At 36.5% G+C, this 14,615-nt stretch overlaps 1 protein-coding gene across 2 annotated transcripts in view; it reads right to left on the bottom strand.

Moving 5' to 3' along the window:
• The window catches only part of LOC120533585 (sodium/hydrogen exchanger 9-like), a 447,557-nt gene that overhangs the window by 334,024 nt on the left and 98,918 nt on the right, over positions 1-14,615 (bottom strand). For both annotated transcript variants that reach the window (XR_005634561.1, XM_039760513.1), the window contains exon 5: positions 8,509-8,624. Coding sequence is in view for 1 of the 2 variants with exons in the window: in XM_039760513.1 (XP_039616447.1) it covers positions 8,509-8,624 (116 nt within the window). In the remaining variant the exon portion in view is untranslated. The remainder of the gene's footprint in view (positions 1-8,508; positions 8,625-14,615) is intronic.

Raw genomic sequence — 14,615 nt, forward strand, 5'->3', positions numbered from 1 at the left:
GCCAAAACATGACCAGCAAAATGTGTCCATCATACAATATGTCAATATAAAGAAAGGATGGAAGTCTCAGGCATGTTGATCTGCTCAGGTACCTAAAACTTTTTAACGGTGCTCTTAGAAAAGAGAAAATCAACAATTTTGGAAATGTATGCTATTGCACAATGACAGCAGCAACAAGCCACGGAATTAAAGAACTGGTATAATTAACAACAACAATTGGCACCTAACTAAAGAACTGGTTGGAGTTTGAGGTCCTGACTTAGTTTGTCTTCTGTTTGCTCACTCAATTCACATTTCATTTCTGTTTGGAAATAAATGAAGCAATTGTGAATTTCCCCTTGGGATTAATAAAGTATCTATCTATCTATCTATCTATCTATCTATCTATCTATCTATCTATCTATCTATCTATCTATCTATTCAGAGGAACAATGAAGAAATTCAAGGGAGCAAATCTTAAAAAAACAAGTCAATTAAAATGAATTCAAAAACAGATCACTAATTAAGAAAAGGGTTAGAATGAAAACCTGTAGCCACTGGGGCCCTCCAGGATCAGAGTTGGGGATCCCTACTGTAGATGGTATTTAATATGATGCCAGCTTAAAGGAATACCAAAAATGTAATTTTGTTTAAATGTTACTTACCCTGTGTGCTTGATAGCAATGGCCAAGAAAAGAATTTAATCTCAAGTCATTCAATGTTGCATAACTAGAGGTCAATTCTTTTTATAGGCTCTGTAGAATGAGCATTCACAAAATGTCCTGTGTAAGTGAGTGTGGGAATGTAAGAAGTGTGCCTTGTGATAAAATGTCATCCTGTCAATGGCTGACCTTGTGCCAGATGCTCCTGTTTATTTCCTGACACCCCACAGCTCTGTACCAAAATAAAAGGGGTTGGAAAATTAATGAACAGTGTAGGTAGTAGCACTCTGTCCTATTCTTCTGTTAAGTTTTAAACATCACTCTATTTTTTGAGACCACAATTTCTAGAACAAGGCCATGGGGAACTGGCAGTGTCAGGCACAAAGCAGGAATAAGGCCTGTATGAGACTCCAGTCATGCACCCATATTCAATCACACAGGGTCACTTCAGCTACCTTTTAATTTAAAAATCTCATAACAAGTAATGATAGTGTCACTGTATTCTTTCTAGTTTGAGAAAACTGCTAGAAAATTATGGAGAGAAGGCAGAACACAGCAGAATCATATATAATAGCAGACGGGGGCCTCCACTTTCACCCCAACATGACAAAGTCACAGCCATCAAGCCACAGCAGCATTCTCTGCTGTCAAAACCAAAGAGGACACGTTTGGCTTATGTTTGCCAACTTGATTAAATTTCAGATGACAAAGAAATTACTTAACACCGTTATTCAAGTCAGTGTTGGAGCCCTTGATTTCCTTAATCTTTTCAGCTTTGAAAAATATAAGCATTTCAATTTGGCAAAAAGAAACGCTGCTGTTGGCTTATTAATGATGTGAATGTAATGGGCATGCATGATTTATACTGTGTTAGAACATTTCAGGTCAATATTTCTGTAAAAAAGAGCTAACAAAAAGCAATTGCTCAGACTATGAGAAAATAGAAAATCATTCCAAATGAGTTATCACCTCATTTCACTAGAAAATGGAATAAGTTGGAACCACTTTCATTTTTTTTTAATCTAATTGCAGCTATAGTTACATAAATTCCTGAGCCGTATTTAAGACATATGGCATAATACCTATGCATGTTAAGAAAATCATCATTGTAATATAACTTAATGGTTTTTAGTTGTTGGTATCTTCTATTCTTTTGTACTTACTGTTTACTACATATGGCAAATAACACTAGTAAGAGAGCAGGACCAAGAACATCCTGGCAATCAGTTGCAAGAAAAAGAAGACATTCTAGTTTCCATTTTTCTTGCTGAGGATACCTTTCACTACTTAGAACTTTAAGGACTACTACAGTGGCCATAACCATAGGATGATCCACCCTGAAGTAAGAACATTCTGATATGCAACATCATTTCAATTTCTTGGCATCTTGTGAATTCGTTCCATATGCTCCTCAGGTCATAACATAAGACAGAAATACAATTTTCCATCCAATATAGAGACTATCATTAGAAACTTATAAGGACTATTTTCCATCCAATATAGAGACTATCATTAGACACTTATAAGGACTATGTGTTTTGTTTATTTTAGTGCTTTTAGACATCTGTGCAATTATTTCTGTATATTATCATGTTTTCATTGTAAATATAAATTCACTTCACATTACTTCAAATTTTAGGTCTATAGAGTTTGGAACAGTAGTATTAGAAGTAATAGTACTGTGATGTGTACAGTATGATGTGTTGGTCTCCAACCAACATGCAACACACGACTACTCCTTTGTGCCATTATAAATAAAAGAAAATACAAAATTCCATATTGTGTTGGGAAAGGTGATTTTGATTACTGAAGTAAACTGATGTGAGTCTAAAAACATAAGCAAAGTGAGATGAACAAAAACATAATAGTGAATAGCAGGATCTCATGAAAGCCATAAACTTCTTCAAGCTTTCGACAGATCCAAAGCCCATCAAAGTATTCTGTACTGAATATGGATTAGACACCTGAGTAGCTAATGAGGGCATCAGAATGTCAAAAAGTGTTGTTTCATCATAGACTCTTTATTACTTAGATCTGAACAGAATGTCCCAAATCCCAACTATAGCCCTTGTTCTTAAGAGCTTGTCACCTGTCAGGGTTGACTGCAGTTGTATTTAGATACCTCCCCAGTCTTTTATATCTGGACCCAAGGCAACAAGATAAAGTACCAGAACAAACCCTTCTGTGATTAAACAAGGGTGTGAATGGCAGCAAGTGCCAGTGTTGAAGGACCACAACTTCTTAGAAAGGATTAACCCAAGAACTCCTCTCACACAGATGATAGCTACGGCACCCAAGCCTGGAAATGGGACTAATTAATCAAAAAATGTTTTTTTGTCATAGCCAAGTTACTATTTAAAATATAGAATAGACCATATTAAGGCCCTTTACACAGCAAATAAAAACAATTCTCAAAATTCTGGCAGGTCTTCAATTATGAACAAGTTTCTTTCCCGGGGACTAAACATAATTTTAAAAGTATGTCATAACTTGCACTAAAATATCCATTAATGAGAAACTGACAAGAATGCATAATGCTTAATTCCTAATTTTGCAGAAAAATGTTACAAACTTGTTATTAAAATGATAGTGAAGCAATATTGTTGTACATTAAATCACAAATAATTTAAATTAAGCTGAACCACAGGTATGTACAGAGGATAGCAGTAAGTCAACTCTGTTTTGAAAGAGCTGACAGTTTTTGATAATGATTCAGTACACCTCATGGATTTGGAAAATATGTAATGATAGCAAGAAAATCCACTGGTAAACAACAATTAAGAGTCACATTCTACATCTGCTGAGGAATCACTCACAGTGTCACTCCCCTTCTCAGCAGCTATAACTCCCAGAGTCTACATGGCTAGGATGTGTAATCAGGAATTACAACCAGCGGATTCCACAACTCAACTAAGAAGCCAGCAGCAGATGGACCTGCTCAACAGTGATGTAACATATTTCATCGTTGAGCACTGTAGTGGTACTATTCAGTAAAGTGTGCAAAGGAAAACACCAAATAATTGAAAATAGTGACAAAGTACTGTACACAAATTACTGTCTTTTTAATCTACTCCATTCTCAACTGGCCATAGTTCAACAAATAATTAATGGACAGATATTGTTGGTTCATTTACAGTATATTTAATCGACTAATCCAATCCTCTGTGTGCTTTAACAAATCTGCATTTGTATGTGTACCACTTCTGTATTTAGTAATTAATATAATCTATACTTGTACTTGAACAGAATTGTTTACAGCGCTGTACACCTGTACTCTGTGAAGAACGCTATAGAAAAACAAGTTGTATTGTACTATTCCTCAGGATTAATGATGGCTGCTACATATTCATCTGCTTTAATACTTGTTTTTTTTTTATTCATACATAAAAAATGAAAATTGCTAGTTGAAAATTAGCTGCACTTCAGCTGTATGTGGGATCTATTATCTTGTATGTATCTGTGGAACTGCTGTAAGTGTTGCGGATGGCCAGGACCCTTGCCCAGCTGGGACACGAAGATTATAGAAGGACCAGAGAAGAGAGCATATTCAGGGCACTTTCTCAACTGGAGTGAAAGATGGTAGACCCCCTGGGTTGCACAGGTTGCTCCATGGGGTTTGGAGTTTGGAACTGCCCTGTTGGGTTCTGTGGGTGCCACCAGGGGGTGCAGCAGGAACGGCTGGGCCCTTTGTTACAGCACTTCTGCCACACCCCAAAGTGCTGCTGGAAGAAGATCACTGGACACCTGGAGCACTTCTAGGTGCTCTATTAAAGAAGCCAGCTGCCACTACTCCGGGAGTTGGTTGCCGGAGGAGGAGTGGAGGCGAAGAAGAGAGAGACAGAGAGAGAGAGAAGAAGAAGAAAGAACTGTGTACTTATTGTGCATGGTGCTTTGTACTGTGCTGCTGTGGAGAGTGAGGGAAAATCGCTTCCCCATGTGAATAAAAATGTGTGCTGTGCAGGAACTTGTGTCCTGGTGTCTGCCTGTGTCAGGTTAGGGAGGCTGGAACGCCCTTGTCTGGCCATAAAGTCAACACTGCTGTAAGCCAAGATAACAAAAGTAAACAAGAATGCAAGACTTTGAAAACAGAAAATTCAGTTCTAGGCTAAAGAGTGCACATTAATGAACAAATGGACATTATAGTAGAGTAGATGAACAGCCTGAGATAACAGTATGGAAGAGTTAGGGTTAGTATAGTTGTTACAGAAGAGCAAATTAGGAATACAGCTATGACAAAGTTTATTTAAATGTAAGAGATAAGAAGGGAGCCTTTAAGAGAGCCATGTGTGAGTTCATTTACAGTATGGAGCTTCACAAACATGTCTAGGTGTGTGTTTTCCTATGCTAGATGTCTGTCCCTCAATATACTGATAGTGGGATCACTGCCAAGATCTTTGGAGAGATAGAGTATAAGCAGCTCATGTCAGGGTTAAGTACCCTTTCTATCATTACTTGTTTCTTTACTGGTGACATCAATACCAGCACCATATTGTGCTTTCTTTCTACTGGAGCTGTGCTTTTACATGTGTGTGTGTGTGTGTGTTTGCTTCATATGCATCCATGATGCCTCAGATAAGCCTGTTATAAAAGACCAAGAAGCATTTACTTTAGCATCTGCACCTTATTTACAAAGAAAAGACTAGTCAGTTTGAAAAAGACTAGTTTCTGAAGCAATTTTCTGTTGCTTATTTGGTTTTGTTTTTGGTTTTCAATCTTTTGAGTGTTGAATGTTAATACAGATTGAGTATGTCTAATCCTAAATTTGAAATTCCAAAATGCTTCAAAATCCAAAACTATTTGAGCACCAACCTCACGGCACAAGTGTAAAATCCTACATAAACTCATTTGCCCCTGTGGGGCCCTGACTAATGTTTTTAATGATGAGTGCATATAAAAAGCACTTTAGCTGGTACTTGCCACTTATCACCGATTTCTTTAATCCCCTTTGAGCTTTGAGTGGGTCCCCAGTGAAGTAGTGAATACCACAAAGCCAACACATGGGTGCCTTTAACAAAGGGTTGAAACCACAATAATCTTGGATGGGGGAGTGAGTGGTACAATAGCACCTATGAGGCAGTTTAAAAGTGCTGCGTGGGCACTCATGCAGCTTAAAGAGTATAGGCTCTGATGTTCTGTTAATGCCAGTACATTATCAACTATCATCACCTACAGAACTACATGTATTACTCACTTTGTTTTTGTTTATTTGCTATAAACAATAACCATTTAATTGAAACACATCATCATAGGTGGAGCTGATGTTTATTGTTATGCATTCAAGAAACTGTTATGCATTCAAGAGCTGTATTTCTTCCTTTAAAAACCCTTGAAAAACCCAGATCTGGATTCTTCTAATTAAGCTTACTACTCTTAACCTGGCTGTAACTTTGTAGGATGTGGCTGTAACAGAGGTTGGAGCAAATCCTTTGAGTCTGAAGAGCAACTGTGTTCCTGTTAGTACAAACCTTGCTGAAGAAATAGTAAGAGCACAAACAGAGAGACACAGGATATATAAAAGTTATGCATTTATCTTGCTGAAAATGATAACTAACTGATTTACCCAGAAGACATGATTTTTCTAGGAACAGGAGGACAGACGAGGTATGTTTGAACCTCAAAGAGAAACTGTAGAACTGCCTGCAACCAGAGAGGTGCAACAAAGACGAGGAATGAGACAAGCTCCTGAAACAAAGAAAGAAAGTGCACTCAAGAGTCTTTGACATGTCTGGAGAAAGTTGTCTAGGAAAGGAACAAAGCATTGCCTACACCAAATCATAAGTACACCTACTTTGATTCCAAGAACTATTAATTATAACTTGGTAGTTAGGACAAAGCCAGCTAATATATTGGTACGGTATTGGTGTCACTGTAACTGAAAGATAATCACTTTGTGAATGATAAATTCTAGGTGTTATACATTTCTTTCTATATCCAGTAAGAAAGTGAAGAGCAGAAATTCACACACACTGACTCTTTGTGCGGAAGGCAAGTTAGTGCAGACTAGCTGTGAGTAGATAAATACCACAGTGTTTGCAAAAGAAGTGTAATAACTAGCTAAAGAACTCACCCATCTTAACCACATGGATTACAAGATCAAAATTCATAAGTCATGAGCCTTTTTCCATAGAAGAGAAAAGGTCCAACTAAGCTATCATAATGTTAAATTTTGTGTTGTTATTATTATTTTTTTATCTGTCTCTCCATCTATTTATCTATTGCATACACTTATCTTTCATTATGTTTATTTTATAAAAAAAAGTATTATTTTATTTATTGCCACAAGTGTGTTTGGATTGTTTGTTGAAAGATTTTCTACTGCCACGCTGAACCACAACAGAGAAAGTGAAAGTGTTTCACTGATTTATGAATCTTGCTTATTAATTGAATAGATTTCTTCATATTTCTGGAGCCCCAGCTGGAAAGTAGAAGATTCCCTCACTCAACCTACATTAATTAAGCATCCCTGATATGGGCTTTGTGTTAACTGTTTTAATTAATTATCAACATTGCCAAAAGCAAAACTGATAATAATTAATTAATTGGGTGATTAATCCCTTTTTCTACAAAGTTGTATATGCACTCTCACAGCCTTTAGGTGCCAACTACATCTAATGATGCACAATTTACTGTTTTCTACAGTGACAGATTAGACTCTGATCGAAACATTAAGGAGTCTTCATTATCCTTCTCAATAAATTGGAGGTAAGGTTGAGGTAGTACCTTTAAGGCCATATCTATAATTAATTACTGGACTCAACCCTTGGTTGACATTTTACAAGTCATGAATGGAGGTGAGTTAAACAGAACACGCACACAATGAATCCCAAGACATTTTACTGGATGAAGGAAAGTATATAAAACTGCCAACCTATACCTTGTGCTGTAGCAAAAAAACATTAACTACCTCAAACATTCTCCACTGAAGACAATATGCATTTCAGTTTTAGGCAGAGACTACACATTCCAACTTTATTCAGCCAACTATCTTACCCTAAAAAATAGTTATTCTGTGGATATGGCAAGGTTATGTAAATGTACGGCTAGCTTCATATTGGTCACTACTTATTTCAAATGATGCAGTTTTCCAGTATCTACTTCTTTAGCATGACAGAACATTCTTAATAGGATTATACTGCCATTAATAAAATCTTTTTTTGGCTCCTGCAGGCTTCGGAGGTGCTGCCAGATGAGGTGTGGACTGTGCTGTAACACCATAATTATTTCTGCATGGTCAAGATACAATTATTCATTACCATTTGTTAAGTTCTCAATGTTTATACAAGATAGAGAGGAGTGGCCACCTACTGAAAGCTCAAAAATGTCCACACCAGCTTGTGGAATTGTTTTCTATTCCAAGAGGTGGCATACCCTTTCTCTGAGTCCTCAAGAAACTACTTGTCTTTCCCATTGGTGTCCTTCAGCAAACAGCTAACTTTGTGCCAAAAAAAAATATATATATCAATATGCCAACATTTAGTAAGTGCATGAAATTAAGTGCTTTATAACAAAGTGGTGTCTGAGATGCTGAAGTAAAAATATGTCATTATTTTCTCATTCCACTACTTTTTATTTTTCCTTATATATGACAAAGTTCTTACACATATGACTCCCTTCGATACTGGTTAATATGTTTTGCAAGGAACATTTCTGAAAAATGTTTAACACCAGGCTGTGACTTCCAACTAGATAGCCACTCTGGGGCAAGTTTTTAAGTGCACAAAAGCTCAGCTTTTAACTTGATGGCTTTGAACACTGGATGGGGCGAGGAACGATGTAAATGTGTCTCTTGCTTCATGTCAAGGAGAAACTAAATTAAGTTTCACATAGCTGCAAAAAATGTTCTTAAAAAATGGCTAAAGCAGCATACCTGGGTCAGTGGCTGACATCAAAGCCCCGAAGAAGAGACAGTCAGTGAAGTGGAAATCCGTTCCATTAATCTGGCCGATGTGCGTCATGGCTTTAACAAAGCCGTACACAATTGCCCTGTGGAAAGAGATACAATCAGGACTTCAGAAATGTTAGTCAAATAAACACACCTCTTAAAAGCGAGCCACTTACAGAAGCCACATTGGCAAACATTAGACAAGGATCCATCTGATGACAAATGATCAAAAATACAGTAATATAGATTTAATATGTAGGAAAGCATCATTCCTTTCAATATGAGTACCACTTCAAAGTTGTTCTAGCTCTTTTCTATAAAGAATATATTTCACAACTTCAATCAATGAATCGTATTAAATAGTGTCTTTCATGGTGATCACTCATAAAATGCTTTATACAATTAGTAGGACAAAATTACCTTAAGGCATTTGAATTTCATTCCAAAATTAGTTCAATGTTCAATGTTCAATGTTAAACACACACAAAAAAACTTTTTTTGTGTCTTGGATAACAAAGAGTTGGTATTGGCAATACAGGCTTGTAGGTGGCGTTAAGATGAGGCCAGACCACCTTGGATTGTACCACAGGTTTATTTTTAAAGACAATAATATTTGGATAGGGCAATGTCCATGAAAGGAACAGGCCTAGTATGTCTTGATTCATTCTTGAAGTCGCCAGCATTATTAATAATTCATCAAAAGATATTGGCACAGAGTTAATAATTTTTGTTGCTGAGTCAGCTAGGATGATGTAACTTACTTTCCTGGGTACTTCTATTAGCAAAAAACAATAAGGTGCAATAGCAGAGGTTTAAGGGACACAAATACTGAACACCAGCATTAACAAAGTACTGCCATGTCTGATGAATGCCAGCTCAGTTCTGAATTACATTAAAAGAATGACTAGTATATGGAGAAAATTTCAAGAGTCTATAAACCAGTCTACATGGATTTCAACATAACTATTGGTTAGGTGCATTCCTTTGACCTGAGTTATATCAACCAAATCTGAATTGAAGCTCTGTTTAGCCTTGTGTAGGAAAATATCAGAAGCATACCTCTACAAAGGGAGGATAAGTGTGAAAAATATAACCAATTACTAGTGAAAAATTACAGGAAGCAAACACTACAAATGTGCAAAATTGATGATAATACAACAGCATTGACCTACAAAACTGACAAACGTTAAACAGTATGTGGCAAGAGTGTGCACACCACATTAGCCAGGGTCTGCTCCATGCTTATAGCTTCACCCTGTGCTTCATACTATCTGTACTCAATGTCTATACTAAGTGAACAGAGGATACAAATTGACAGCGGACATGGGGAGTGAGAAGCTAAAAACATTGGATACCTTGGTTAAGGTTATATTTTCACACAAAGACCTTAAAGATGTGCAACTAAATATTTAATTAATTTACTTCTGGGTGATGTAGGACAAAGATGACTTTGTCTATTTTTAAAGGCTTTCAGTAGCACATATGCCCTTCTCTCCAGATAGTCAGCTGTGGACTCTAAACTTAGTGGCTTAGGTGTTGTCCAGGTCTAACATTAGATAAAATATGGTCAGCCTACTTGCTGACCTTCATCACACAACCAGGCTTGATAATCAAAGATGAGCTCATGGTTCTTCAGACCAATAGGTGCCTGGAAGGTCATTCAACATCAAGTCTTCCTTATATTCATGCAACTATAAGCAGACCTACACCTGGAAATAGACTCTTATCCAATCAGCAGAATCTATAGCTCCCATTAAATAACAGCTCCATGCACCTGTTTCTTCTCTAAGGGAAAAGGAAACACATCAGTTCTCTTTATATGTTTACATTTATTTGCTTAGCAGATGTTTCTATCCACAATGACATACAAAAGATGTAAACAATCGAGTAACATTAGGCAAAGGCCTGTTTGTTCAGCAAGTGTAATAGGACATGTAACAAAAGTTGATTGCCACAACTGAAAAGATGTAATAACTCACATTTACAATCAATAGAGCAATTACAGTTAAATAGCCATGAATATAAAGTATAACAGTGGAAAGTTTTTTTTTTTCTTTTCAATTAGACAGATAGTCTCAAAACAGATGGATCTTCAGTTGCTTCTCGAATACATTGAGGGAATCAGCAGTATGGTTGGAGGTGGACATCCCATTCCATCAACCCAGAATCACACATGACAACAGTCTGGATTTACACTTGATACCATGCAGAGTCAGCACCATTAGACAATGTTCTCTGGCAGACCTAAGTGGACGAGACGGACCATAACACCTCACCAGTGTCTCCACATACGCAGGTGCTGACCCATTGACTACTCTGTCAGCAAGCATCAGGGATATGAACTTAATGCTTGCTGCTAGAGGGTGTCAATGTGCAACCTGAAGAGAGGAGTGACATGTGCCTGTTTTGGCTGGTTAAATACATTCATCTGCAGCATCTTGATAACACCTGCGGGTACTCCTGCCAGAACTGAGTTGCAGTAGTCCAGACACAACAAGACCTAAGTCTGGACCAGAAGTTGTGCTGCATAAGAACTTCAAGTAGCACATCTCTTATCCATGGCTATGCATTTCAACCAGGAATGATCGTGCTATGACATCACACTAAAATTCCAAAAGATTAAAGGTTAAGTTAAAGCTTTTGAAAACAAGAAACTCTACAAAATAAACATAGAATTGGCCTCTTTTGTATTATATGTTTTCTGTATTTATCCTTTCTTTTATGTTTAATACATATTCATTCACCATATTTCTATAATCTGTATATTTATCAATAACTTTAACTTAAGTTACCTTAAAACAAGTCTAAGAGCCAGACACCGCCAGCTACAGAAAATGATAGGGAAGAAAAAAAGCAGGAGCCTTACTGAAATGTCTCATTAATTATTGGCACTGCCAAAAGTAAAGCAGATAATTAACAACAATCAATTCATTCCTCTTCCCAAAGTGACCTCTAACCAAGTCTCATCAAATCAACAGAGAACTAAGACTAATTTGAAATTGATTCCAAGGTTGGAAATAAACAGAAAAGTGAGGCAACCGAACATTCCAAGATTTTTCATGTGTCCCAAGAGGTACTCTTAATGGCCGCCACACATGCAGCTGTTAAGGACATGTTGAAGTACATGGAGATTATTGAAAAGCACTGAAAAACTGGATGATGATAACAAGTAAAAGACAAGATCAACCAAAGCAAAGTTTCAAAACCACAAAATCAAAAGTAAACTGGGGCTAGCAACACAAAGAACAAGACAAAACTCAAGAGTCAATGATAAAGTGAAAGTCAAAACCAAAATCAATACCCTACCACTAGAACATGCTTGGGCAATAGGCTAACTGATGCCAAACATTCTTTTGAATTCGTTTTACCCACCCAGGGGTAAAGTGTATTAAGAATGCCAAAATATTTATTGAGTAATGTTCATTACTTCATCACCATAACAATTAAGGTCAAGTGATCTGCAAAATGTCATTATGTAAATAAAGAAAACCAAGATATTAACATAAAAATGATTTACAATTCTAAACAAAACATGAAACTAATAGCAGAAATTGATTCCTTATGTTTTTTAACCCCAAAATATATAAATACATATATATACAAATACAAATAAATACATATGAAAGACTGTCTAATACTACAGAAATGTCAGCTTCTATATACAGAAAGATTTGTGATAACAACCCAAATCAATGTTTCACAACCATCAATTACATCATTAAAACAAATTCATTAGAATAAATTCCCATTGAAACCACTAACTTAGTACTCAAGGACAATAGTGCAAATTAATAGGATGTTTACTCAACCCACACATCTCAAAGCAGTTTCTTACAAAAAAGGTGGTGTGAATCTAAATCTAAACACAGAGTGAAGCTGGTGATGCAAATACTCTTGTGGCATTTGAATAGGACAATCAGAAGCTAAACTGATGCATGGGGCATGTTCAAAAAGTGGGCACAACACAGATATCTACACAGAGGGCCTGCCTATTTGCCAAGATAATGTACATCAAATGTACATGCTGGAAATAATGCCGCTGTAGATGTGAATTGTCTGCATTCTGGCTTAAAATATCATGTCCTCATTGCAGTCACATCTCATGATTTGGTCTTCCACACTTTAAAAAACAATTGAGTATCAAAAGACTTGCTAACCCTTTGTCAAGTTGGACAAACGCCAGAGATTAGATTTGCTAGACCTAGGATCAGTTAACATTACGAGAATCCAAATAGCAATAAGATTACACCACCACACAACCCTGCACTGGACTAAGTGGGCTTCACATTGGATCAATAAACTGTCTGACTACCTTTACGAGGGATGCTTAAAAATGAAGACTATGACATGAGTATACTGGTTAATTTGGGAAGGAGTTCCAAACACTTGGCTATTCACATACACACAGAATGTCACTTCAACCCTCTTTTAAGAGCTAGCTGGGACAAATATTAATGTGATTTAGGTATTGGGCCTAATAAGTGGATGGTGTCCACTGATTTTTAACATTTCTTGTATTATTATAAAAAAAGCTGAGAATCCCAGATGCAAGAATGGGCAGCAGGTAGTGTAAGACATCAGCAGGTCCCATAAGTTAGCTTACCCAAAAAGGGTTTATTACAATTTCATCTTCTTCTGAGATGGCCTCTATAGAAATTTGAAGGCAGTGTAATAAATTGTCTAAGAAACTGGGCTTGCAAACACAATGGTCATGGGTTCAAACCCCACCATTAAATTGATTAGTGAAGTGATACAAGACACAAATAAAACCTGCCCTATATATCAGTAATTTGGCATAGTGAATAAGCAAATTACTTTGAGATAGCATTCAACAGCAGGATGAAATAAAAAAGATCAATTTAGTAGACACATAGAGCCCTGGCTGAATGTGTGCCTGACCTTCCAACAGTTTACTGAATTCATCTACAGATATTTCAGAGAGAATTTCACATCACCTCTTACTATCCAGTTTTCACTGAATCTTCCAAAACCCACTGACACTGGTACACTCATCCTGTTATGTCATTCCAATTAAGAAAATTAGTGACTCTGAAATTCATTCATTTATTTTCTATTCCTACTTTCAATACCACCAGGAGCCAGTCTACTGCTGTAGAATTAATCACAATGCAGCAGCCAGACCTAAATGAGGCATCATAACAATTTAGAGGCATCTGATTCAATCTCTTTGGGCTGCTGGGGCAAACAGTAGTACTCTCTGGAAAGCAACATGAACATAAGTAGAACCTGCCAGCTCCACAAATGCAGCAACCAAAATAAAAATAAATAAGAATTAAATCACTTTGAAACAGTGACATTACTAAGCATACAATTATTCAACTTAAAATCTTTTATCAAGCAAATTTATCTTCTTCTTCTTTTATCTCGTTGGAAATTATCCAAAATGTTTTCAGGGTAAGACCTGTGAACATTGCAATCGAGCTCCACTCTCACTGGGTCACATATTTTAGGTGTGCAACAAATTAACAACATTCTGGACTAAAATCTTCAAATGCCTATCAGACAGTGTTGGTGTCACAATCTCTACTAACCCATTAATAGCTGTGTTTGTTGTACCTCCAGATGGGATTAAAGTGGAGAAGGACAAACAAACTGTAGTTACCTTTACTACACTACTGGAACATAGACTTATCCTGCTCAACTGGAAGAATCCTAACCCACTTCTTTTAGGTCAGTGAGTAACTAATGTTAAATACTATTTGAAATTGGAAAAAAATCTAATTATCATTTAGATGATCTGTTCAAAACTTTTTTTTTAAACCTGCCAGGATCTAATCAATAACATTTTAGAATAAGCATTTATATTGGGGAAAATGATTCTTTTCTCTCTTTTCTGCTCTTAAAGTTTTACTCTGGCTGTTGGCCCTCCTCTCGGGTGGGGGTTGAACTGAATTTAGTTTTGTTAACTTTGACTTTATTGTATGGAATGTTGCTTGCTTTTAATAAAATCAATAAAAAAAGAAACAGTGACATTACTTATGCTGATACCCAATCAATAGATCAATATAAAAAATACATTATAAAAAATTTTCCTTTTGAAAATACCACTCATCAATCAGTTTCAGTGAAGT

Source organism: Polypterus senegalus, chromosome 1, assembly GCF_016835505.1.
Source record: "Polypterus senegalus isolate Bchr_013 chromosome 1, ASM1683550v1, whole genome shotgun sequence".
NCBI lineage: Eukaryota > Metazoa > Chordata > Cladistia > Polypteriformes > Polypteridae > Polypterus > Polypterus senegalus.